The sequence below is a fragment of the Eutrigla gurnardus genome (genome assembly GCF_963514095.1).
Source record: "Eutrigla gurnardus genome assembly, chromosome: 22".
NCBI lineage: Eukaryota > Metazoa > Chordata > Actinopteri > Perciformes > Triglidae > Eutrigla > Eutrigla gurnardus.
Genome location: NC_139933.1, coordinates 15946262 through 15972500, shown reverse-complemented (window position 1 = coordinate 15972500; position 26239 = coordinate 15946262). Strand labels below are relative to the sequence as shown.

At 42.2% G+C, this 26239-nt stretch overlaps 1 protein-coding gene across 9 annotated transcripts in view; it reads left to right on the top strand.

Moving 5' to 3' along the window:
• LOC311008408 (rho GTPase-activating protein 44-like) overlaps nt 1-26239 on the top strand; it is a 58996-nt gene that overhangs the window by 11497 nt on the left and 21260 nt on the right. For 8 of the 9 annotated variants that reach the window (XM_084002078.1, XM_084002070.1, XM_084002071.1 and 5 more), the window contains exons 2-6: nt 23249-23288; nt 23644-23763; nt 24155-24231; nt 24807-24918; nt 25862-25938. In XM_084002078.1, the coding sequence (XP_083858204.1) occupies nt 23249-23288; nt 23644-23763; nt 24155-24231; nt 24807-24918; nt 25862-25938 (426 nt within the window). The remainder of the gene's footprint in view (nt 1-23248; nt 23289-23643; nt 23764-24154; nt 24232-24806; nt 24919-25861; nt 25939-26239) is intronic. The other variant, XM_084002072.1, reaches the window with a different exon arrangement.

Here is a 26239-nt window from a genome sequence, read left to right as displayed (position 1 = left end):
AACTCGAGGCTTCAAAACCGCTGCCCATCATGACGACATCAACTTCTTATATACAGTCTGGTGTAAAAACACAGTAATCATTAGTCTGGATACCGTTTAGCTTCACCTTTAAATCCTTGTTTTATTAAGTTAGTCATTTTTTCAACTAATGACTTTGTATAAAGTGTCACTGCTTAATTTTCAGTGACTTTCCAGATGGGAAACTGGTGCTACGTTTGCATTATAGACATAAAACACGCGTACCAATATGCCTTTTTTATTGAAGATTAAATATTGCTCTGCTATCCATATGACTGCTCCAGCTTGGCAACTAATCACAGGATATTTATGAGTGAGGTCAAATATTAGTGTAATTTCATGCATGAGATGGTAGATTAGCGCTGTCTTGTCTGGCGGTGGGGTTAGTTTCAGAACATCAGGAGTGGAGGAGATTACAGGATTTGGGGGCACGAGGGGACAAAATTAAAGAGTCTATAGAGAGTCCTGGACTCGGACTTCACCACCTCTCCCTTGAACCGATGTCCTTCTCATTTGACAATAAAAAACAGAAACTCAAGGTCCAGCTGCTTGCTTTATGCTTTAAAATAAACTGTCATAATAATAATAATAATAATCTGGTTCCACTCTTTGGGAGTGTGTTAAAGTGCAGCGAGTCACACATTTCTGTGCGCCGTCAGACAAGATTCCTGCATGAAATAACAAAAGTCAAATACAGTTTGACAGCAGACAAGACGAGCAGCTTCAGCTGTGATCTGGGCGTTTCGCCACCGACCCCGACGTGTTTTTTTTAATCATCAGGTTGTTTTTGCATTTCCCCGTTTGTCACTTTTCTTTCAGCCCTGTGCACTCTTCATAACCTCTCTGCAGAAGTAAGTTTTGTCAGAGCAATCAGCAGAGCGGCTCTGTGATAACTCGGCTCAGCGGCACATGAAGATGTCGCCGCTGATAACATGATGCCTCTGTAACGAGCCGTCGCACGGCGGGGGGCGCAGTGAGCCCCCATCCTGCTTCTTCTTGAGCCTCAGAAATTAATCTGACGCCGTGTCTCTTTTCATTTAGTTTAGTGTACGAGAGGAAAGCAGCTCCGACACTCTGCAGAGAGAATCACACTAACAGTATCATTGATTTAGTCTCAAATGTGAGGATTTGCTTCTTTTCTATTTTGTAAATTGAGTCACTTTGGGGGTTTTGGGGCCGTTATAAGCAGCTATTCAAAGACATCGCTTTGCATATCGTAGTTGAACATGAGTCATCATTTTTTGGGGGGTAATTTTATGAAGATTAAATGATTCATCCACAAAATGATCTATAGGCAACAATGCAATTACAGATGGTTTTTATATAAGAGTATTTACATTCAAAGAGGATGGGACGGGAAAATATAAAAAGAACATGTATGAATTAGGTTTAAAATAAACATAAAACGCAAGTTAAAAATATGCTAAAATGCAGTGAGAGATATGATTTGGCCAGTAGAGAAGAGTATAGATAAATATACAGATTATTTTAATAAATCGTTGAAATAATTGTTACTTTTCACATTAGATGCAATGTAATAATAATAATGATAATAACAATACAACATTTTATTTATAGGCGCATTTCAGAGCCCTCAAACACACCGTACAGTGAACAACAAAACATATAGACAATAGACAGTTAATATCTGGACAGTTAAGATGTGACAATTACAATTAGACACTGTCATTTAAATCATAGGGAAAAGGCCGTCTTAAACAGGTGGGTTTTGAGTGTGGATTTGAATAGTGGGAGTGAAGTGATATTTCTGAGCTTTCTGAATGCTGTGTGGTGGTGAGACGGGTGGAGGGGCTGTAGTTTGATATTTCATTAAGACAAAAATCCACTTCACGTAACTGAAATCAAATGTGCACACTGGACTGTTGACTGGGATTAGCAGCACATTTGATTCTCATTACATAATCTTTGTGTACTTTTAATCCTGTTTATCAGCGTCCTGTGTTTGTTTGTGTGCCAGGTAATTCATGACTCAGCAGCTGAGTCATGAAAGGGGAACTCCTACTGTGTAGAAATATGGCAACCAGCTGTAAGAGTGAGTGATTTGATTTCCTTTTTTATTCTTTTCATCGACCGGATCACACAAACGTTCACTGTAAAACATCGTACTGGTATTTAGTGGAAATAATATCATTCACTGGACTCATATACGGCATTCTGTGTGCATATGTTTGAATGTTGCTAGCGTAATGTTAGCTTGCTATGCTAGGCTGGATAGCTAAATAACATACTGTCAAATTATATTTCTGTTTATTAACATTGACAATGTTAATGATTTTGAATCCTGATATCTTAAACGTTAGCTTTCTGGCGCCAATCTGAGTGGAATAGAAACATCTCCTGTAGCCAAGACGTGTATATATAAGGTCCGGCCTATTAACTGGAGCAGGCGACAACATTTCCATTGTATGAGAACTCTATGGGATGCTTGGTTCGTCCAGGTATTAGCAAATCCTCAGGGTTACCAGGCAAACAGAGTGAACGGCTTAAATTGTGGTTGCAAAATGCATGAAAAAAATATAAATTGATGGTCTTGATTTTTGGGTTCTTTGGCAAAAGATCAAGATATAAGCTGGCCTTGGTGAAAATTCTGAATCCTGAACATGAGGAGGACCCTCAGTGTTGAATTGAGTTCCTCCTGTCGGCACGTGTTGCTTTTGTTTGAACTCCAGTACAAACCGGTGTAAAGAACTTAAGCTGAAGTTAGGATTTTCTGCCGTCAGTTGACAGTAAACATGAACTAAACTAGAAAACATCCTAGAAATCTCACACAGGAACAGTAAATCTGGTCTTTTCTAGACTGTAGGTTTGGCGTAGACGTGAACAAACTGTTATAGAAGGACTCCACCACACCTGTGGCAACGATAACGAGACTTTATCCTCATTATTCACAAGGAAGAGCTCCTGCAGACCTCCTCGCCTGAGGAGCTGCTGCCTTCCAGATAAACGCTGTTTATCAAGCATAGAGGCTTCTAGCTGTTGAGCTGATTTACCGTCACACAAGTTGGTTTGAAGGTGTCTCCGCGTACACGGCGGCGCTGAGGCGTTCAGTCATTATTGATGCAGAACGACCCCGAGGATGGTGGTTGAGATGATGAGTGGGATGTTAGCGTCGCATCACGAGGCGGTTCTGTGTTTACAGTACGGAGCCCGCCAGGGAATGAACATTATTATGATAATTACATGTAAAATCACAATTTGATGGAGATGTAGGAGATACTTTACTTGCGTAAAGTACAAATACCTCAAATGTTAGCACTTGAACAAATGCACATTACGCATGTTGCATGTTCCTTATTTAACAAACCTCCACATCCACAAACCAGTGCTGCCTCTTTAAATCTTTATATACAAAACGCGTTTGGGAAATGAGTCGGTAAAAACAAAATCCTAAAATACATCCTGGACTGCCTCGTGGAGTCTGCAGGTCCCTCCCCACAGACTCAGACCGTCTCGGAGTCCAGACCGCCTGAAGGTACGCGATGCAGGTGATGACTCACAGCCAGGCTTCCTCCTCCGTAACACTGGGATCTCTGCAGAGCTGCAACACACGACGCGTAACGGCCTGAAGCTCACCGCCTTTAAGGGGAAATGTGGCGTTCACTGTATGTAGATCAACTCAGGTTTCACCTGGAAGTGTCTGGTTTCATGGTATTGCTGTTGGATACGTGCAACTGGCTCTTCTGTGGAAGGTTTCTGTTCGATTGGGGGGGAACAAATCAGCGGAGCAAGTTCAGAAAATGCCGCTCGAGTGCTTAAATATTAGACGAACGTTTCTCTTTCGTGTAGACCCAATTTTTGACGTCCTGTCTTGAGATCAGGAATACAGTTGATGAAAGCATTAAAAAGGACGTCGGCTTGTGATGTGTTTGTTTGTTGTGACACGCTTTCTTCTTGAGGCCCTCATTGCAGTGTGGGATTTAATACAGAGGAAACTGACTTATGATTTGAAGCCGCCACAAATCCATTTCAGATAAACAGACTAATATAGGCAGACAAAGACAAATGCGCGGTTGTTTTACCTTTGAAGGCCAAAGTTATGAAGCCGAAGAGAAATATGAACTGAATCCGCAGCTTCTCTTTGCGTCAAGATTCAATCTCACGGCTCTCAACACCAAACACAGTCGGAGGCTTCCTGGTGAACAGAGTGAAACGTTTAGCTTTTCCCTGAGGAGCTGGTGGAGACCAAAGATGGAGCTGCAAGAGAGCAAACGTTGTACTTATTCATCACGTTGCCAGAAACATGACACTTTGCGCTTTATCTAGAGGATGTGTAAGAGTGATGATTTCATTTGATTGATGATTTTTTTTTGTACATTTAAAATCGGAACGCAATAAGACAAAGAGTACAGCCATGCTAGCATCTCAGTGAGGCTTTGAGCTAAATGCTAACATGCTCACAATGACTAGGGCTGGGTTCAAATGATCGATTAATAAAATCCCAGGATCGCTCTTTTAATGCCTTTTCCCGTGGCAGCGGGAAGTCTTGGCATTAGTCTCGCGTGGCCAGCCTTTAGTCGGGGGGCTGATTTGTAAGGTCTCTGAATGACAAAGAATTAGAATTATTAGAATGGAACTACTAGAATGTTTCTTCAGTATATGTCTTAATTTTGATTAATCAACCACATGATTAGACACCATTTGATGGAAACAATTAAAACAGATTTCATAGAGCCCAAAATTAAAGCTGGATATATTACATATACTGTATGTTAAGTGGGATGCCAACTAAGTAAGCAGATAGGCTTAGTCGGAGATGGCTTTTGGTATTTTGCAGTTGAAGCGGCTCTGCTGTGGATCCCTGGACTAGTAGTAGTCAACCAAAACAACAAGCCTAAAGGCAAAAGCGTGGTTGCATATCGGATTCAAAAACTATGAAGACAGAGACGAGCTGGACAAAAGCAAAGCCTTGAAATATCCCTAATCGAATCGATATTGAATCGAATCGGAGATTAAATCGAATCCCAACCTTGTGAATCAGAATCGAATCGATTCGGGAAATCGGTGGCGATACGCAGCCCTAACAATGATGATGCTGATAGCATGTTTTATGTTCACCATCTTTGACAAACATGTAAAGAGTAACGAATCACGATTGACCTCTTTTGCAGTCCAAGGTTTCCCGTCAGTAGTTTTATGTTTCTTTTACAATGGGCGGGGTAAATGCTGTTTTGGGTTTCAGTGGGGATTTTTTCGCTCCGGTGCCCACTGGGGAAAAATTGAAAGCAAGACTGAGTGGTGGCAGAGCATTCCGTTTTTTATTATACATCCGTGGTTTTTGGTCATAAACCAAAGTATTGGACAAATTGGAAATTCGGAGCCGATGACAATAAAGGGAAAAAGTCATTGTAATTCATCCGTGAAAACCATGAATGTCTGTACAGTTCGGTTGAGCCCATCCCCTAGTTATTGATGGACCGGCACACAGACCAGCATCATCCACGGAGCCACGACGATGTAAATGTCAGTATGTTTTTCTAACTCAGCGCTGCAGCGATAACAGCCAGATGTCAGCACCTCTATAAAAAACAACAACAACAAAAAGGCAGATGATAGTCAACAAATGCGTTCTTTTAATAAGTCTCTCCGGACGCCTTGTTTTCGGATGCTCCTGTAGCGACGACTTGTAGCTGAGAAGAGCAACATATGCTGCCTAATAACATAGCAGGTGCTCTTCCCGAGTCGTGTGGCGAAGCAGACTTCCTCTGGTGGGTCTGGTCTTCAAAGTCTTCCTCCCTACAATAGTTTTTCTCCGGCCTATCAGCTTTGCATTTGTGCTGAATTGCAGAACAGCAGCAGCTCTAATGTAGCCTCCTTCCAGTGTGTGTGTGTGTGTGTGTGTGTGTGTGTGTGTGTGCGCGTCCGTGCGTGGGTGCGTGCGTGTCTGTGTGTGTGTGTGTGTGTGTGTCTGTGGACAGAGGAGGGGACCAGGTTACGATCCCTGAGGAGCCCCTCCTCTGAAGGCATCTGGTGCCTGGTCAAAGAGCCTTATGATGCCTGATGAAATCACAGCTGACATTTTGAAATCACAGAAACCACCCAGTGCAGTAGATGAAGTATAGCAACTAAAGGACTATCAATCCTTTCTTTCTGTCCTCCATCTTTTTTCTGTCACCTTCCTCCTGCGCCAGCTGACCTTTCCTGGCTCACGACACAATTTTTAACACAATCATGCTGAAAAGTGACTACGGGGCGTCTGGAGATTACGACCCAGAGGAACATGACACACGCCTTCGTTTTGCTCATCTGTCTAAATATTCACCGCTGCCTGATGCAGCATTTTTACAGACACAACGCCGTTGTTTGAGGCCTCTGTGCTGATCAGCTGCGATACCGCCGATGAATATTTTACCGTCACACAGAATGTGGAATGTGGGTCGCAATGAGGAAGCCTTGTGGGGAGCGCCATAAATATCTCACTCTCTCTGGCTCTGGTTTTAATGGTTATGCTTTATTAGGGGTTGTGTGTGTGTGTGCAGCTCGCAGTAACCGGTCCAAGGAAAACCCCCCCCAGAGTTCAGAAGAGCCCGGGGCAAGGGGTTGCATCATCTGCAGTCTTCAGAGCAAGAGAAATCTCTGCTTCTTAGCGTTTCGTCGAGCGTTGGGGTTCCTTTTAAAAATGACGTTTCTGTTGGTAAAATACAGAGAGAGAGGGAGAAGGGGGTGAGAGAGTAAATGAAAGGGAAGGACTCACGCTGGGCTTCGATGTGTGAGTTCGAGTGTGAGGAGGAAAAGACCTCCTGCGACAGCGCCGCACGCTGAGAGCACAAAATGTTTTAGTCACAGCTCTTTTCACGAAGGTGAAACTCACGATGCAGCTAATGTTGGACCTCTGAGATCTGCTTCATTGGTTGACGGAAGAAGACGAGGTTGATATCATAGAAATGTCATGATAATTCATCCTTTTTATACCGTTAATGAGCCGAAGAAATAACACATTCGTTATCTCACACATGAAAAGTTGAATACATTCTTGCTCAATTCAACACAAACACGCACTCAGGGGTTCGGTTGCTGCTGCTTCACTTGGTCTGGTGTGACCAGTAGCTTGTGGTTGCTAACGCTAATGTTAGCAGACGTGTCTGTTTACATATCCAGCAGACAAGGAACCAACACTGTCATTCATTTGGATTCAAGTTTCTGACCAACCAACAAATATACATTCTCTGTCTTTTAACTCAGTTTTTGGTCTCCACCAGCTCCCGAGGAAAAAATATCCACAAACATTGCTGTTTTTTTTGTTTTGCAGAGCAGGACGTGCACAGTGAGATATTCTTTTAGCTGGAACAGCTGCCTGTTGCTGCTAGTAAAACAAAATTGATGAGGTTTTGGGCAGGAAAAACCGTAACAATGCGCTAAACGAGGCATGAAAGGGACATCCCTGAAACAATTCTGCTAGCACAGCTTAACCTATTGCAAAACATAGGCATCGGAAACCCATTTATACTGTATATATAAATATATATATATATACATATATATACACACACACACACACACATATTCACACACACACACACACACACACACACACATATTCACACATATTCATACATCACTAGCCGTCACGCCTTCCACGTCTTGCTGTTATCTCAACACGGGATGTTAGACCACATTCCCGTCGTAGGAATGCCGCCTGGTTGTCATCTCACACTCTCTCCCATCACTCGGCTGTCACCTCTCTGATGGCTGTTAGACGTCTTGGCCAAGCCCCCCCTACCCCCCCTTTGGCCTCATAACTCCAAACGAAGACGCAACACGCCACCGCATGTGACCGGGTCTCATTACGAGCCTCTTCAAACAGTCATCGCACACTCGTTTCAGTCGATTCAGTTTAGTTATTATGACCAGTTATTGCTTTCTCTGCAGCGATTAAGAGTAATTAATCTCCTGCTGTATGCTAATTACTGTGGGGGAGAATAGATCCAAGAAGCCTGTTGAATAATATCAGTTACTCTGTTTACTGGTTCTTTCCTCGACACGATAATGAGAAGTGTAACGGCCTCAGGCAGGTATCACAGTGGTGGCAAATAGGATCTGGATCCTTTTACCTAATACCACAATTTGAACTACCTCAGTGGTCGGGTGCAATTTAAATGTATAATTCAAAGCAGCACAGTGCGTTTAAAACCCAAAGTTGGGCACATGGGTGGTTTTATCTCTTTAGTTGGAGGATTTAATCTGTAACAATTTATCTTGTATCTAAAAATCAAGCTTTTAAAACATTTTTGACATCTGCAGAGTTGATTCTCCTATTAATCGCCCGTTAAGCTTTGGTTAAACTTTCCTTGAGGACGGAGCTGATGTGGAATCTTGATGAGGAAAACCTTTGTATCCTCTTTGCTTTCTGTTCCCGGGTTTCTACTCGCGGCAAACTGACGTTCCCAAAGCCCCTCAAAGTGTCTCCACCTGTCTCTGTAGAACAGTATATAAAACAGTCTTACAGTTTTTAAATGTGAATGATAGAAACCACGAGTTCTTGAGGATGCAGCTTTAAATGAGCACAAAAATATGATTAGGGAGTTAAATGCACACACGACCAAACGCCTGATCTCCCCACAGGAGGCCGTTGCTTTGTCACAACTTCAACCTCATGGTGGCGCTAGACAAAAAGACAAGGGTCTCAGAAGAACGAGGATTCATCCTGTTGGGATCACAAATGTCTGCTCGAACTTTGGTGAAAAACCATCGAGCAGTAGCAGCGATATACGTAAACGTTTAGAAGTTTGACCTGTAGAACCAAGTTGTACTTTAGTTTTTTATACATATTGACAAGAATAAACCTGGTAAAGTCATCAAACATCCTGGTGCGTCATTCGCCAGAGAACCGTCCCATAATAATCATGTGAAGCGGCCCCGCTGCTCAATCTGAGGCCCTAAATTTAGATCCCGGCGGCAGCAGCATGTGTGTTTGCAGCAGCGTGCATGGGTGTGGCAGCTTGTGTGTGTGTGTGTATATACTATATATGTATTGGTGTGTGTGTGTATAACAGAGGGCCTTGGTTAAGTGCTGGCAAAGCCGCTGACAGAGATTCAGAGGACTTCCCAAGGTGACCATTAGCCGCACACGAGGAGGACGCATCGTGCTGCGACATATTTTATACACATGTCTGTACCGTCAGATGGGATGTGTGTGTGTGTGTGTGTGTGTGTGTGTGTGTGTGTGTGTGCGTGTGTGTGTGTGTGTGTGTGTGTGTGTGTCTGCAGCAGAACGTACCTTCAGATCTATTTCTGGTCGTTGCCAGGCTCGCCATCATTTAAAGGAGAGGACGGAGAACGTGTTCTTTATATTCGGCTGTTGATTTACGTCCCGTACTCTGAATCAACGATAACTTTATTAATTTCATGCCACCAGACACCAGAGCAAATGTATGTAATCGAATTTATTAAAAAATGATAATTTTCCTAGGACGTGGCCACAAGTATGCAGACATGCCCTTTTTTTCCCCCCAGATGCTTTTTGTGGGTCAGAGGCTGTTTCTTGTTTGATTGGTTCAACCCAGGGGAAATCTTACAGAATACAATCATATTTAAGACAACAGCAACTAAAAAAATATTTTTCACAATCAATTAATCTGCCAAGAATTTCTTTTCCTTCATTAATTCAAATGTAAAATATGAAGTCAATTCACATAAAAAGTATTGAAAAAAACAAATTCTATCATTAAATGTTGTTTTTTCTTCTGACACATCGTATAAAATCTAGGGACGGGATGATATATTTTTATTTTATCACAGCAATAAGTTGATCATGGTGAATTTCCATTTTTGGGAAAATCGTAAAATACATCATTTTTAATTTTTTTTATTTATTCATCCTTTATTTATGCGGGAGACTATGCTTTATGAAAATCTTATTTAAGATTATTTGATTTGTTTTTCACTAAAAAGGATGTTCACTTTTAGTGATGATCTGATGCAATAAAAAATATACATGCTTTTGCTTCTGTTTTAAGAATTTTAATCAGATTTTGATAATTATCGGGTAATATTGGGGGTCATTAGCCCAGGAGGTAGAGCGGGTTGGCTGGTAACCGCAAGATTGCTGGTTCGATCCCCGGCTCCTCCTAGCTGAGTGCCTGGTGTTCCTGAGCAACACACCTCACCCTAATTGCTCCTGACGAGCTGCTTGGTTGACTCTGCCGTCGGTGTGTGAATGTGTGTATGAATGGGTGAATGTCAGTCATTGCTGTAAAGCGCTTTGGATAAAAGCACTATATAAATGAGGACCATTTAATATCGCAAACCAAAAATATTTTGCAGGATAATTGTGACGTGAATTTTGCGTATCATCATCCCTTATCGACTAAAATCCAACGATGTTTCATTTACAAAGATTAGCAGCAAATCCTCATATTTTAGATGTTGGAGCCATGAAGTTTGAAAAAGAACGTTCCTTCCCGTTAAAACGTCCTTTTGTTGATTCCATCAGGTACGATGACATTGTACCCACCGGGTTGATTGTCAAGGCTTTCTCCGACTCCAGGCTCCAGACCAAAGAGGACCGGGGTTTCAAAAGGCTTTCAAAATCAGGAACCTCTTCTTCTCAAGAGTTTCTCAAAGCTTTTGAAGTATTTTGGCGCATTGTTTTATTAGCAACATGTGTTATTTGCTTTCATTTTCCCCTGAAGTCCTGAAATGTTTGAATCTTGGTTCGACCCGGTTTACATATAAAGAACATTATGGACGGACTTGTTTAAAACGTTATCTGACAGCTGTCAACTCTACACTGAGTACAACACAAACGAAGGCTCAAATAAACTGAATCATTATGAAGGATACGAGGTCCTCACATGAGTCCGTCTGAGCAGGAAACAGCTGCTGGGCTCGTTCATGTGATCCGGCGGTGCAGCGTGACGTCGGCGCTGCAGTAATGCCTGGATTCACGCCTGCCGTCTCCTCCCTGTTGTGGGAGTCTGGCATATTTGTGTTTTGTGTGTTTGACTCATAATTCATGTGCGTGTGAACAGACGTACTTGAATCACTGGTGCTTTTTATTTTCCTCCTGTGATTTATTATCGTACAAATGTTTTGACCACACGATTGTATTTTCAACACTCTTCCGAGGAGACATGGGGATGAAAATCTCATGTGTCACGGCCAAAATAATAATCATCAAAATCTGCTTAAAAATGGCACTAAAACATACTGGAATCATTTTAATATACATTTTATTAAGAAACGAAAATTGTTATTGCATCACAGAAAGAGAACATCATGATTTACTTATTGTGAGTGATTTTATCCCGATCCAGAATAAAATCCTATAGAAGGAGAACAGATTTGAACCCTCTAAATGTGCAGCTTCCATGAGTTTTGAATTAAACATGTTAGAATGCAGATCACAGTTTGCCTATTGCAGATTTTGCCGCAGGATTCAGGACGCCGCTGGCAGCGTGGACGATCGAGACGTCCTTAACTACCGTATTTAAAAAGTCCTCAATCGCCAAGTCCCACCTCTCGAACGCAGCCTGAGAGTCCAGACACTTCCACGCCGTGAAACGTGGCGGTCTTGGCGAAGTCTGAGGCTGTGATGTGAGCGGCGAAGGGGTCAGCGGTTTCCACAGCGACAGCCTGACCTCGGCGCTTTTTGAAGGCCACGGCAGAAACAGAAAGTCTGAAGATGTGAGAGACGAGCGAGGCGCCGCTCTCACAGATCAGAAACAACAAAAGCACCATATTGTCTGCCGCCGCCGCCTGTCCCCTGAGTCTGTCTCACGGCGATGGCAGCGTGAATATAAAAGGCGTTGTTTTTGGTGTGTTTTCTGATGGGAGCTGCTTCCTGGTTCTTCTCTTCATCGCCTCACACTTATTAGTCATTCTGTGGAACAGTTGAGTGTGATGAGAACTTGGCAGGAGAGAGACCAATGAGCAACACCGCTACACAATTTACATTTCTTTCTTTCTTTCTTTTGCTTCTCCTCCCAAAATACTGTAACTGTGTTTGTTGTCGAGACGTTGGCCATGAATCACATGACTGGAGACCGGCTGACGACATATGTTGCATCTCTGTCCGTCACTTAAATATAACGGCTTAACAAACCAGAAACAACATCCCCTTTAAGAAGCATAAAACCCTTTAATGTGGTTTGGTGTGTGTTTGAGGAAGAAGCAGCTTTATCGGCGGCGTCCAGTTGGTGAATCTGGGGTCGTTGGCCGGAACGTTTCAACACGGTTCAGGCAGCTGTGAAGAGACGTGAAAACAAAGACACGGGGCTTCGACTCGCACGTGTGTCTTTGACGTGAGTCTGACTTAGTTTTTGTCTGGAGGAAGAAGTATTCAGATATTTGACTGAAGTAAAAGTAGCAACACTACAAAATTTGCACTTAAAGTATTTGTTATGCAGAATGACCGGTTTTACTTTATAACATCTGGGGAGTTTGATCTATAATAATACATTACAATTTAATAGATAGTTATATGTTGTGTCAGTATTCTGCTGATATGTTGAAATGCATTAAAAGTGCAAGAGTAAATCGTACTGAACCAGAGTACTTGAGTAAATGTACTTTCCACCGCTGCTTATTTCTCTAATGATCAATCATTTGATTAGCTTGTGAGAAATCAATTAACTATTTGGTTTTCAGTTAATAAATCAAGTCATTTTTCAAGCAGAAATTTAAATAAAATATAGATTAAGCAACAAATCAACACATAAACTGACTAATGAAAGTAAATGTCGCAGCGCTCCTTTGCTGCTCGTTCTTAAATTATTGTTGAGGCGTATTTTTAGCTGAACTGAAATATTGATGCCATCAAACCAGGAAGCATTAAAGTTTCAGTCTGAGCTGCTCGCTGAGTCACTTCTTAGTCCTCAAGGAAGAAACATTCAGATCCGATCTCAGAAGACATTCGTCCGTCGTGTGTTGGAAGATCAGCTGATCACTCAAAGGGGAGTCATTTCTGCTGCGCTGCAAGGAGAGGCTGGGATAACAACACACACAGAGGGCAGACCTTATCGCCGATATGTTTACACAGCAAATACTTGTTTTCTGTAATACTTGGTGCTCTGTTTGATTTAAAGTCTTCAACTTACTGTCCAGAAAAGAGATTTAACATTTTGCATTTGTGCTAAATTCAGGCAACTAGGCATTCCTTTTTTTAAATTAATGTTTGGGCCGTTGTTTCCCTTTTATTGAGAGAGTGAGAGTGAAAGGGAGAGAGAGATCAGGATGCAGTGAGGACTTCAGCCTCGGTACGTGGGGCGCCGACACTGAGCCATCCCAGCGCCCCCAACTGGGCATTCTGATTGGTTCAGGTTTTGGCGCCTTATGTCACCTGATGACTGCAGGGACGGGTCAGTTATAAGTAATACAACTGCTCTTTTTTCAGGTAAAATAACAAAAAAAAAAACAGTACGTTTTCATTTCTAGAAGATTATCCCCTATAAATACAGAGGTGAACATCAGATGACGGTGCAATAATAAACCCACTGGTGTTGTTGACGTTCTGCCCCCTTGTGAGCTCCTGTTAGAATAGAGCTGCCTGATCGTCGGGTCCTTCAGTCCCAGGAAGTAGAAACAGAAATCTTTGGAGGGTTCAAACAAGAGCTTGACATCCAAACGGTAGAATTTTTTTCCAGGCTCTGTTTTGTTGCCTTGTCGATTGTGAAGCCCTCGGGGGGGCCGAGGTGCTCCGGGTGAATCTGGAATGAGTCAGGACATTTCATTGTATTGAGCTGAGAAAAGCTGTCGGATTTTGTGCTCCTGCAGGAGAAATAGCAGAAACCCTTCGGGGGGATTCGGACCTGGACGGCCGTAACTGTCGGCCGTGGGCAGCGTTTTGAAGCTTCAGCCACGGGGATGTGTTTTGTTATCGTGTGCCGTGGTGCGTTCAGGGCTGTTTACTATGCAGCGTGGGCTCCGCATGGAAGCCAGCATGAAGCCGGTCTGCTGTAAACAACACAAGGCCGAATGCTGTCAGTGTCTCAGTGTTGGAGCCAAGAAACGGAGATTTACTTTAGTGAAGTCTGTTTGACGGTGTTTCAGATTCAACAACAATGTTTTATTGTAAGATGCACACATTATTCACTCAAAAAAGGAACCAAAATATAATTTAAACCTGTTATTTGTCAAGTACACTGTTGCCCATAAAGTTGGAATATTTAGTTTATTCTATTTAAATGCATTGGTAATCACGTTTGACCAGGTGCAATGATTACATGATGTGTCACAATTACCCAGGTCAAAATGTACAACATTTCTTTGATGCTATAAAAGACGAGACATTTGCTAATTATTCCAACTTCATGGGCGACCCTGTATTTGACTGTTTTACCACTAAAAGTCCAACTAAAATCAAGCTACGGAACTTAGATCTGCTCTGTAAATTGTAAAATATCTCTTTTAAGAAAGAAATTTGAACCCAAAAATGAAGAAATCATAACCCACGTTATCCTCCATCGTACCTTTTGCTGCTGAATGATCCACCAAACCTTCAGATGGCTAATTAACCAAGTTAGCATCTTCAGCACCAAGCATTTTACTTGTCATGACTGAATACATTATATTATATTCCACTTCTTGCCGAGCGTCTTGTTGTTCACCTCTACTGACAGTTTACTTCTTTAGTTCTAGAAATAGCTGAAAATAGCACAATCTATGAATAAAATATATTTGAAAATAAAAGAGACATTTCATTTCTTTTCATGTGCGAAAAGCAGAAACGCTTGACAAGTTTATCATTATTACATGTGCACAGATTTATTCTACTGAGACGGGATCTTCTTCAAAGGCTCTGGTGATTTCTTATTCCGCCTCCACTGCACACCGTCGCTGAAGTGGAGCAGCAGATGACCTTGAAACCAGGAGATTTCAGTGTGTGTGTGTGCGTGTGTGTGTGTGTGTGTGTGTGCAAACAGAGCGAGGAAGATACAGATCTCATCTTCTGCCGTTCTGACGAATGAAATCTCGGCCCGCCGGTGTCGCACCTCGAGCTGCCGCTGCTTCAAGGAACGACTCCATCTTTGCTCCGCTTCATTCATCTTTTCGCGCCTTCTCTCCACTTGGAGAAATTCATCCGTCCCCTCTGTCGCTGCCTGCCACACCGGCTGCCATAGCAACCCCAGCCTCCCTCCCTCCCTCAGTTAGCGGTGGGAGAGAAGCATGCTGGGTAATCTGACTTCACCTGGAACATTTCTCCTGAGGGATTCTTCTGTCCTTGAACCATTTTCCCCCTCATCATACACCAATTTTCCTTCTTAAGATGCTTCACTACAGAAGATCTACGCCAGCGTGTTGAAATAAAGGTGCATTACGTCCTTCGGGTGTCTGATATTACAATCACAGTCTGGGGTAAATGACCGTTAGCCCACGGTTCATACCTCGGTTCTGTTTCGGTACACATTTTGTTTTTGTGTTTGCTTATAAGCTATAAGAATTTTTTTTTACATTCAGACACATTCAAGTGTATTGTATAATAAAAATAAATAAATATGTTAAAAAAGTGTAACACTTTTAAATGCAAGTACTTCTCCTTGACGACTGGTATAGGATAAAAGGGGGTAAACAATTTCAAAAGTAAATATATAAATATATATATATATATATATATATATAATACATAAAGCATATTTGAAATATGTACATATTTAAAACATAAAGTCGCTGTTTTAGATAAATTTACCTGTAAACATAAAATCACTGTTGTAAATAAAAATACCTGTACTTCAGTATCTTATACGGTATGACATGACTCATGCAGGTTTGGAGTATGTGCTCTTCATCTCACTTCAACATAACGTTAGTGTTGAAAAGTGTAGCGCGGATCGAGCGTTTTGATTCGTTGATGGAAGCCCTCAACTACGGAAAAGGGCTGCAAATCTTTAGCAATAAACGTGTTTGTTGTGTTCTTGTGTTTTCTGCACCGGTAGAATCGGTTTGTTGGAAGACATCAACGAGAGAAACGTTTTTTAACTGACGTGTTACCTGCTCAGCCGTCCTGCTTCCAGGACGTGGGATATTTACTCGGCAGGGAGGCGTTTCCCCATCAAGTGCTCCTCTAAAGCTCTGACATAGCCAATTCAGAGAGAAATACAAGGATGGAAACGTGAAATTAAGTGACATTTTATTGCAATTTTATTGCAAAACCGAAAATACCTCAATTCACAAGTGCATATTGAACCGTGCATGGCGTACCGTACGGTTTAATATTATATTGACAACCGTTGCATCCCTAATACATACAAAAATAATTGCTTCCTCAGGTCTGAGGTCTCCTGCTGCTTCAGACAAACACATCATTACCTCCGTATTGATCGGGGCTCTAGCTGACAGGTGGGCACAGAAAATAATGGTAGGATTGTACAGTTTGACAGATACCTGCGACATCTCAGAGGCTCAGCTTGATTTCCTCCAGGCTGGAATAAATGAGGGGAGTCTTGTCAGAATCCCCGTTTATGATGCCATTTCTTTTTTTATGCTTCCATGGAGTCGGCAGATTAATTCACGGTGAAGCTTCAGTAACGCCGAGGGGACTCGTACAATGTGGAGAATTCGGCCTTTGTGCAGCATTTTGAAATGGAATTTAATATTCATAACTATGTTTTATTAAGTGTATAATCACCAACGCTCAGAATTGCTGGGTTTTTCATTAGCTCAGAATAGAATCATTACAGCTTCACACAGATGAGGCCGGGTCACGTGTTGCACAGAAACAGGCTTATATAGGGACTCTATACAAGTCAAGCTCCCGCCGGTATACTAATGCATATAGTTCTCACAAGGTCGGCATTGTTATCTCTATGTGTCAGCCTGAAGGGGTTCACATGTCTGGTCATGTGTGCATGGGTGAATGTGTGAGTATCTGTCTGTCTGTCTGTCTGTCTGTCTATGATTAACACCCATTTTGTGCTGGTTTATGACTGTATGCTAATGTCTAAATGAACATCATGCTGGATTGAAGAAGACTTGAAACTAGAGATTGAGACATAAACTCATGTTTACAATGTTTACTGAGATAATACATCAAGAGAGAAGTAGGACCATTTTCTCATCGACTTCTATACAATCAGAGAGGAGTCGCCCTCTGGTGGCCAGCAGGGAGAATGACAGTTTAAGCCCTGTACTTCCAGTGCTGTGGCTCTGACCACACCCATCTTCTCACTCGACCTTCGTTTTGATCTCAACCACACGTCTGTAGAACCTTGGGGCCAGAACATGTGTCCAAAGACTACAGACAGTTCAACACCTGGCAAAGAGCTCAAAACCTCCTCCGTGGTAGTTCCCGCTACGCTCGGTGTCTCCGGGACCACGTCGGGCCATGATGACTCACACACACACACACACACACACACACACACACACACACACACACACACACACACACACACACACACACTAATAAAGTGAAAACCATACCATGGTAAAAATGAGAAGCACGTCTGTATCCTGAGAGTGAAAAAGTCTCTCTGGTCTAGACGGTAGGCGATCAAACATCACAGGAGATTAATTTAATAACCGTGTTATTATACTCTATTATTATCTATTATTAGGTAGAGCACTCTGACCCTGTTATTTGTCATGCGATACATTTCTATATATTTCTGTTAACACCGGAGTCTTATACTGCTTTACTTCATTTATCAATTCATTAATTAAAGTCAAAAGTGGTTCATGAGTGCTGACTTGTGCTTTTTACTTATTACTATTATATTAAATATATAAAATGTAGCAGAATGTATGAAAAATACAGGATATTAGAAACGCTACCACTCACTCAATGACCTCAGAACAAACGTAAACAACGATGACCTGTCTGACAACTGAGGAGCAGATTTTGTTGCATTGCATCAGTGCAGGTTTAACTATTAAAGTATGTATTTTCATGCTCAGCTGTTCGTTCCCTCGCAGTAACCAAATGTGCGTCGCTGCCAGTCTTGCGGTCTTGGTGCGTCGGTTTCATAAAAAGAGGAAGAACTCTTTTTTTTTTTAATGGACATGGCACAGAAATTCAGAGATTTCTGGTCTTCTGCCCAAAAGTTTTGGATGCGACAACGAGGAAAAACAAAGAGAGCTGAGTCATTTTAGAAGATGAATCTGTTTTCTCGCTTCAGCTCCTTTTTTCGAAATCTCTCACAAGATTTATCATCTTAAAAAAACATTTTTTTTACTCTCCTCCACCACTTCTGTTCTTCATCACTGCCTTCCGCCTCGCCTCACCCGTCTCCCCCTCCCTCCCTCTCTCCCTCCCCCTCTCTCTCCCTCTCTCTCTCTCCCTCCCTCTCTCTCCCTCTCTCTCTCTCTCTCTGTGCCAGTGGGAATCCCGGGCGTGACGACAGAAGCTGATGCTGCAGTAAAGTCAGCGACTCTGCTGCTGAGCCTTTTGAGTCGCGGCGCTGTTGGCGCCCTTGATGTGTCACACAATTAACAAAAAAACAAAAAAAAAGCTGCAGAGAAGAAGAGGACAAAGTCTTTCCCCCTCTTTTTTTCCCAGGCAAACATACCAAACATAATACACTGGTTTCTTGATTTTGATCTTTATTCCAAAACACGGCCCATGTGTTCAGCCTCGCCCTTCCTCAGCTGTGAACTCCCGTCACGCTGCGTTACGAGCACCGAGTCCCCCGGGAACAAACGTCAGCACAACGTTAACAGCTGACCTTCTGCTTTCCTTACACGTGCAGCTATGCAGACACTCAGCCAAACGTGGGCAGACAGTGGCAGCGGGCGTGTTTTATTAAAAAACAACAACAGAATGTTTTAATATTTATGCTTTAAAATGCAAATTGTGCCTGTTTTCCTATTGGAAATGACTATTTTTACATCAGAACGTTAAGCCCCGTGTACCCAAACGTGCTCGCTACCTCTGAATACACTCATTGTTTTTTTAAAGACAGCCACTGTGACTTTCATGCATCCAGCAGCACTGCAGGAACATTATGCTGCAGCCAGCTTTAACGTACAGCTGCACTCTTTCCCTCAGGGAGACATGCGGACAAAGTGTTATCGAATCTTGCCTCCTGCTGGTAATTGAGGACATGACAGTTCAAACCATCAACTCTGTCTATGATATTATATACTATTATATAGATATTATTATACTCTAGGTACATATGCAAATATAACGCATACAGGACTGTAAGGTCAAGGTTGTTGCCTGGTCGGGAAAAAACTCACTTTAGCAGCTGACAGCGTTTGTTATGCTTGAGCTGAAGCCTTTGTTGTGTGTGTGTGTGTGTGTGTGTGCGTGTGTATGTGGGTGTGTGTGTGTGTGTGTGTGTGCAATAGAAACTGTGACAGAGGAAAGAAAATGAGAAGCCGTCTTTTGCAATGTGATCATGTTTGGATTCCTTGTGTCTTGTACGTGCACTGGTGTTGACTGTGAACTTGCTCATTAGTGTGTGTGTGTGTGTGTGTGTGTGTGTGTGTGTCTGTGTGAATCTAGTAAATTCTGCTGACATGGCCTCCTTGTTGTCGGGGATCTACTTCCGTCCTGGATTTGCACAGAAATAAATTTGGTTAAATCAACACACAGAGACAAAGTTTGACTGTGTGCTGCGGTATGACCTGTCAATCAGCAGGTAGCCCCGCCCCTAAAGCATCCCCTGCTTTCTGGTCTGTTGGACTCTAAATGGACCATAATGGACTAAATGAACATCATGCTGGATTGAAGAAGACTTGGAACTAGAGATTGAGACCATAAACTCATGGTTAAAATGTTTACTGAGATAATACATCAAGAGAGAAGTAGGACCATTTTCTCATAGACTTCTATACAACCAGAGAGGAGTCACCCCCTGGTGGCCAGCAGAGAGAATGACAGTTTAAGGCACTTCACTAAAGGTTGATTAAAGGTTTCACAAGACAGGCAACATCAGCGAGTTCCAGACAGAATATCAAACATGCAACAAGTTAAAAAACTTACAGTTTTCCTACTTACCTTTTCAGCTGTCCATAATGTTTTGAACATGCTGCATGTGAGCTGCTAAATGTACATCTGAAAAAAGCAAAGCATATTCTGTATTTGGCTTTAATAGTTGTAGTGAAACCATAAATTGAAATACCTCATTCATTTAATGGTATGAAACAGATCTTGGAATATATAAAGACCTTTTGGTGGAATACTGCTTTAAATGAGCTCAGTGAAGTGCTGCATTAAGAGCAGTGGTGCCAGAGAGTCCAGCCTTGGAGCTTCGTGCTGAGGCCTCACAGCAGAACAGACACAATGAAAGAAAAGAGCTTTTCCTTTCTGTCCTCCTGCTTCCAGCTGTTCCACTTCAGCCAGATGGATCAAAACTAATCCGGCCATGAGAGCAGAAGGTGTGTGTCTGTGAGCGCTGGGTGGCTTTAAAAGGTCAGCAGCCTCCTTTTTTTCCCTTTATGGCTATAAATCTATAAATCATGCTTTTTAGAAAAGAGAGATTGTTGTTGGAGAGTGAAGAGACCAGATAGTCAGGTGACATTCTTCAGGCTGCCTTGCCTCCTCACGCCCTCTTTCTCCTCCTCCTCCTCCTCCTCCTCCTCCTCCTCCTCCTCCCTCTCTCGCTCCTCTCTCGCCGCCTGTGTTGTCGCTCGGCCGCTGCCCTGAGAGCAGGTGGTGTCCCTCCTTCTAGCAGGGGGGATGTGGAAGAGGAAGCTGCAGATCAGCAGGACTCGATCCTCACAGAGGACCCGTGCTGCTCCGTAAGTCCCCGGGTTTGAACCTCAGTGCTGCTTTTGTTCTGATCCGCTGATGTCTGTTTGTAGTCGGATGCAGTCAGAAGGGGGGCGAGTTGGTCCAGGAAGTGGGACTTTAATGGATTTGTTGTGTTGTTGTCAGAAAACACAGAGCTGCCTTTTTTGGATATTTAAAAACGTACATAAATCAGCATGCATGCTTTGACTCGTTGGTAGGTTTTGATTGAATGCACAGGTGCTTTTTAATTAAATGTCATGATTGGTACCACTTACTAATGAGGCCGCCTTTATTGAGGGTTTATAAATTGATACTTAGGCTTTATTGATCAATTGTAAACCGCTGATGAGTAAACGTCTTTCTATCGTTGATAAACATGAATAAACCTTAGAAATGTTTTCAGCTTTACATCACGTCTTTGAAGTTTTATAAATTAATTTCTTAGGAAAGATGACAACACTTAAAATCAATACTTGAATTTCTATCTGCAGTACACCCCTGAGCCACAAGAGGGAGCCTGAATGTTCGCATTGTAACAATAAGGAGACCAACTTATAACATTGAATCTAATATGAAAAGCGACCTTAGTCGACCAACACGACGATTATTCCACTCACTGACAGAGAAACCGACGGGGAAGTCGTAGTATTTTTTTAATTATCCTGAATATTAAGATGTCAACTGAATCATGAAGGGATCTAAAATGTGCACGCCCTTCTTAACAACTTCCTTATTACTTGGCTGCTCTCACTGAGTTATTTAAAATGAGCTTTGGGCTTCGCAAGTTTACTGCGCTTTTCAATACAGACCCATGTGACCTATTTTCTTCTGTCTGTTTAACTGCAAATTTGTAGCTTCGGGGCCTCAGATAAAGTTCACTGTGATTCACACTCACCTGGGTAACGATTCGGAAGGCTGCGAAAGGGAGGATGCAACATTGTGGATAAAATATATATATATAAGTCTATAAGTATATAAGACAATCTAAACATGCCAGGATGAAATGCAGAACGTAATTGTCAGGGTGTGGACGGGAGCGGTTGTAAATCACAGTTATCTGCAGGCAGTTTCTCTCTTAAATCAATGCTGGAAAGAGATGAATCGCTTGTTTTCATATGTTACGCTTTGATTTTCCTTCATACCGCGTTGATTTCTGCGTCTGCAACAGCCCAGGCCTGTAATGTATGAAAGCACTCGTGCATCTATGTGAAGGCGATGTGGCAGGAAGGACCTGAGAGCAGAGAGGCTGTTGCAGCTTCATCCGTCTGCTTTTGAAGCTGTTCTCTGCTCTGCTCTGCAGCGTTTGTGGCGTCTGCAGGTGCAGCTGCTGCTGTTTAATTCATTAAACCTGTAGCTTTTCCAGCAGGAACAAATACGGTTCTGCTTCTTAACTGTGAGCTGACGTGGCAGCGATTAATCAGTTTGTCAGGCGACGGTGAAGTCATCTGCTGATTTATGGTTTTAGTGCCAAACATTAGTAGTTTTTCTGCTTCTTTAATGTGCAGATTTGATGCTTTTCTGTCTCACATGTGATAACAAACGATCCATCTTTAGAATTTATGACATTTTAACAATTAATTGAGTAAATGATCATCAGCTTCATGGATATAATGAAAAAAGTTGTGGTTGCATCTCTAATGAGAACAGGATGAGGTTTGCACTTCTGTGTATGTTTGTGACCAAGTCAATTATAGTTAATTGATATACATGACTGCACTTTCTGCATGTGTTGTTGATATGAAGTTACTGCCGACTGCCGATGAAATCTAAGCACATCTCGCCCCTTTTATGAATTGATGTATTTTATTGTTTGGTTGGCCAATAGAGAAGCGGGAGCTAATGGAGGTGTGAATGACGTCAGGCCGTTGCCGTGCTGCTGCTTCGTCATTAACCTTTAGCTTTGGCCTCCATGTTGGAGCATCCACATTGATTAGAGGCCGAGCTGCCGGCCTCCATCTCCATCCTCTCTCTCTCTATCTCTCTCTCTCTCTCTCTCTCTCTCTCTATCTATCTATCCATGTGTAGGTCTTATGTCGTCAATATTTATTTTTAGCGACTGATGACCTCACAACTCACAGAAAACTTCTGCTGCACTGTCCACGATGTTGTTATAGATAATAATAATAATAACAGATAATATTAATAAAATCCGTTAAAATGACCACACACACTGTTTATTCTGACTCACACACACACACTCACACACACACACACACACACACACACACACTCACTCACTCACTCACACACACACACACACACACACACACACACACACACACACACACACACACACACACATACACACACACACACACACACACACACACACACACACACACACACACACACACACACACACAGAACCAGTTGCTTGATCTCTACATCTCAGATGTACATTTCCATCCTGACACGTTGTAGCTTTAGATAAAATGTCAAATCAAACATTTTAGCTCCGGGCTGCAGCTGTCATTTATTATGTGTGCAGAAGTTCAACAAATGATGTAATAACGTCGACTGAGTTGTTTGTGTGGCTGTTGCTCAATAATGTCATTTTAACAATTTCCTCATCCACCTTCTTCTAATCCTCTCTTCCAGGGCTGAAAAAACAGAAGTATTAAGTGAAGACCTACTACAGGTACTAATCAATCAAGTGTGTGTGTGTGTGTGTGTGTGTGTGTGTGTGTGTGTGTGTGTGTGTGTGTGTGTGTGTGTGTGTGTGTGTGTGTGTGTGTGTGTGTGTGTGTCTGTGTGTGCATGCAGCATCTTTGTGAATGACATGTTGCTGCCTCACACAGGAATAATATCACTCCAAAGAATTCAGCATGCATTTAATGACTCTTTTTATATATTGATTATTATATTGATCTGATTTGAGGCCGGGCTTCACTCTAGAGGCGGCTGCACGTTGAATGTCTGCAACCACCACCGGCGTCGTCCCAGGGCGGCCTCCATCTCTGCATGCATGTAACGCTGCCTCCCTCCCTGTACAGGTGGAGAAGCGTCTGGAGCTGGTCAAGCAGGTCTCCCACAGCACACACAAGAAGCTGACCGCCTGTCTGCAGGGCCAGCAGGGCGTCGAAGTGGACAAGAAGTCCGTGAGGTCGCCTTCGGTGAGACACAACCCAGACAACACTTGTAACAGTGATGGTGGGAGCGGATGGGAAGCAGAAAGATTAATGACATGAAAAGTGATTTACAGAGAGAGACGCTTCATCAGCATCACAATTAACAGCCAAACAAATTGGGTTTTGCTTTCGGGTCTGTGTGTGTTTGTGCTGCGAAGCCTCCGTTTGTATCGATGATCCATTTAAATCGTTTTTCCAGTTGAATGACACATTCAGCAGACCGACTGATGGTTTATTTGTTTGTTTGTGTGTTTGTGTGTTTGTGTGTGTGTGTGTTTATTTGTTTGTTTGTGTGTGTGTTTGTTTGTGTGTGTGTGTGTGTGTGTGTGTGTGTGTTTGTGTGTGTGTGTGTGTGTGTGTTTGTGTTTGTGTGCAGAAGAAGCTTCCTCTCACAACACTAGCACAATGTATGGTGGAGGGGGCGGCGGTGCTCGGGGACGAGTCTCTACTAGGGTGAGTGTATATACACACACACACACACACACACACACACCGATTATCGTTATTATTAATGTTTTTATTTGTATTTCTTTACATTCATGTCCACAAACACATGCCACTGTGTGTACTGGTAGTACTCATATATGAAAGCACTAAACCACAGTGATTGCATCATATAATGTGACAGCATTTGAATTGGTTGGCTAATAATTAGCATTAATACACTACATGAACAGAAACCGCAAATAAATCTGAAGATTTTAATTTTAAAACCAAAATTCCAGTATGTTAATGAAACTGTTTTGTAACTCTTTACTGGTTTCTTCTATGTATATATATATTACTGTTTGCATGGGATCATGTGTTTCAGTGCATTGAGCTCTCTGGGCCAACGTATTATTCCCATTTAAAATCTCCTTTTTCAACGTAACAAAACAAAAACACATCTTTAAACTCCTTCACAAACACAGTGACTAGTGAAGATGATTACATCACCTTGCTGCCTTAATTCAAAGCTACAGGACGTTTCACTGTAACGTTGTGCTCTCCATGAGATCTGACCGATGTCTCCTGTTTGTGCGACGCAGGAAGATGCTGAAGCTCTGCGGCGAGACGCAGGACAAACTCGCTCACGAGCTCATCTTGTTCGAGCTCACCATCGAGAGGGACGTGGTGGAGCCTCTGTACGACCTCGCCGAGGTACGGAAACAACTATCATCACATTTACTGTGTTTCATCATCATCTGCTGTGTGTTTGAATTCAGATCTCTTTAACATTTTATTCTTAAATCAACTTCAGGTGAAAAACTACAGGCACTTTCATCCACCGGTCTTCTTTCAGACCATGAAATAAAACATCCAAAATACACATTTAGGTTTTTATTTTACTACTATGTCATCCAATTGCTATCATAAGACAATGCCTAAATTGCATATTTATATATACAATTTCAAAAAACCTGTAATGCGAAACAGAATTGTCTTAATGTTAGTAATCAACTGGGGAAGTTTCATGTTGATATCTATTTGTTGTTTTTCTACCCTGTTCTACATTTAGTTTAGACGTCAGCAGCGTTTACATCCACCAAACCTTCCAGTTTCATTCCCGTCTTTATTCTGAAGGTTTTTACAGACGGGTTTGTTCATGTATCATTCAAAGCCTGATTTATTTAACATTTTATTCCAAAAAACATGCTGAAAATTCTATTTTTAAGGCTGTTGAGAGTATTTAAAGTAAGACCTTATTTGCCTCATTTGCATATTTAAACATGCAGCATTTTAGAAAACTTAATAATATGTAGAATATAATGTCAGTACTCAATCGTTTGTTTTCCTTTACCCTTAATGCAACTCCCTCTGACTCTTAAGTCAGTAAAATGTCTTCAAGTGAAACGCAGACGGATCAAAACATGACGGCAAATTAATAATTTAATAATACAGTAACAGTTCCTGAATACCTGCTAGACGAGCCTGCTGTTGAAAAGGCTGCACCTACATGCTGTCTGAGACGGGACATGCTGTTCACGATCACGCTGTACATTAATGGTCGTAAAGTTATCTGCATGAGAGCAGGGAACAGCTGATGATTGGTTTCCTGCTTCACACCAAACAAACAAACAACGACTCTCTGCTCCGTCCTCAGGTGGAAATCCCAAACATCCAGAAACAAAGGAAACATTTAGCCAAGCTGGTCCTGGACATGGACTCGGCACGCACACGGTGAGTCTGAGACTGTAATGTGAGACCCCCCCCCCCCCCACCCCCTCTGTGAGTGAGTGGACTGGTCCTGAAGATTCCCACTGAATGGGATTTTAATGGCACACAGTAGTGGATTGTCTGCAGTGTTAAAGCCTCATTCTATTTGAAGGACGAGGATGGTGATTTTTTTATTTTATTTTTTTTAATACACGTGCAATACAATATAATTGTTTGTTGGATGAATTTATTTGTGATTTATTGACAGTTTAAAAACCTGTCTAACAGGTTTGGATTATTGCATTTTTTTTAAAGAATTAAAAGC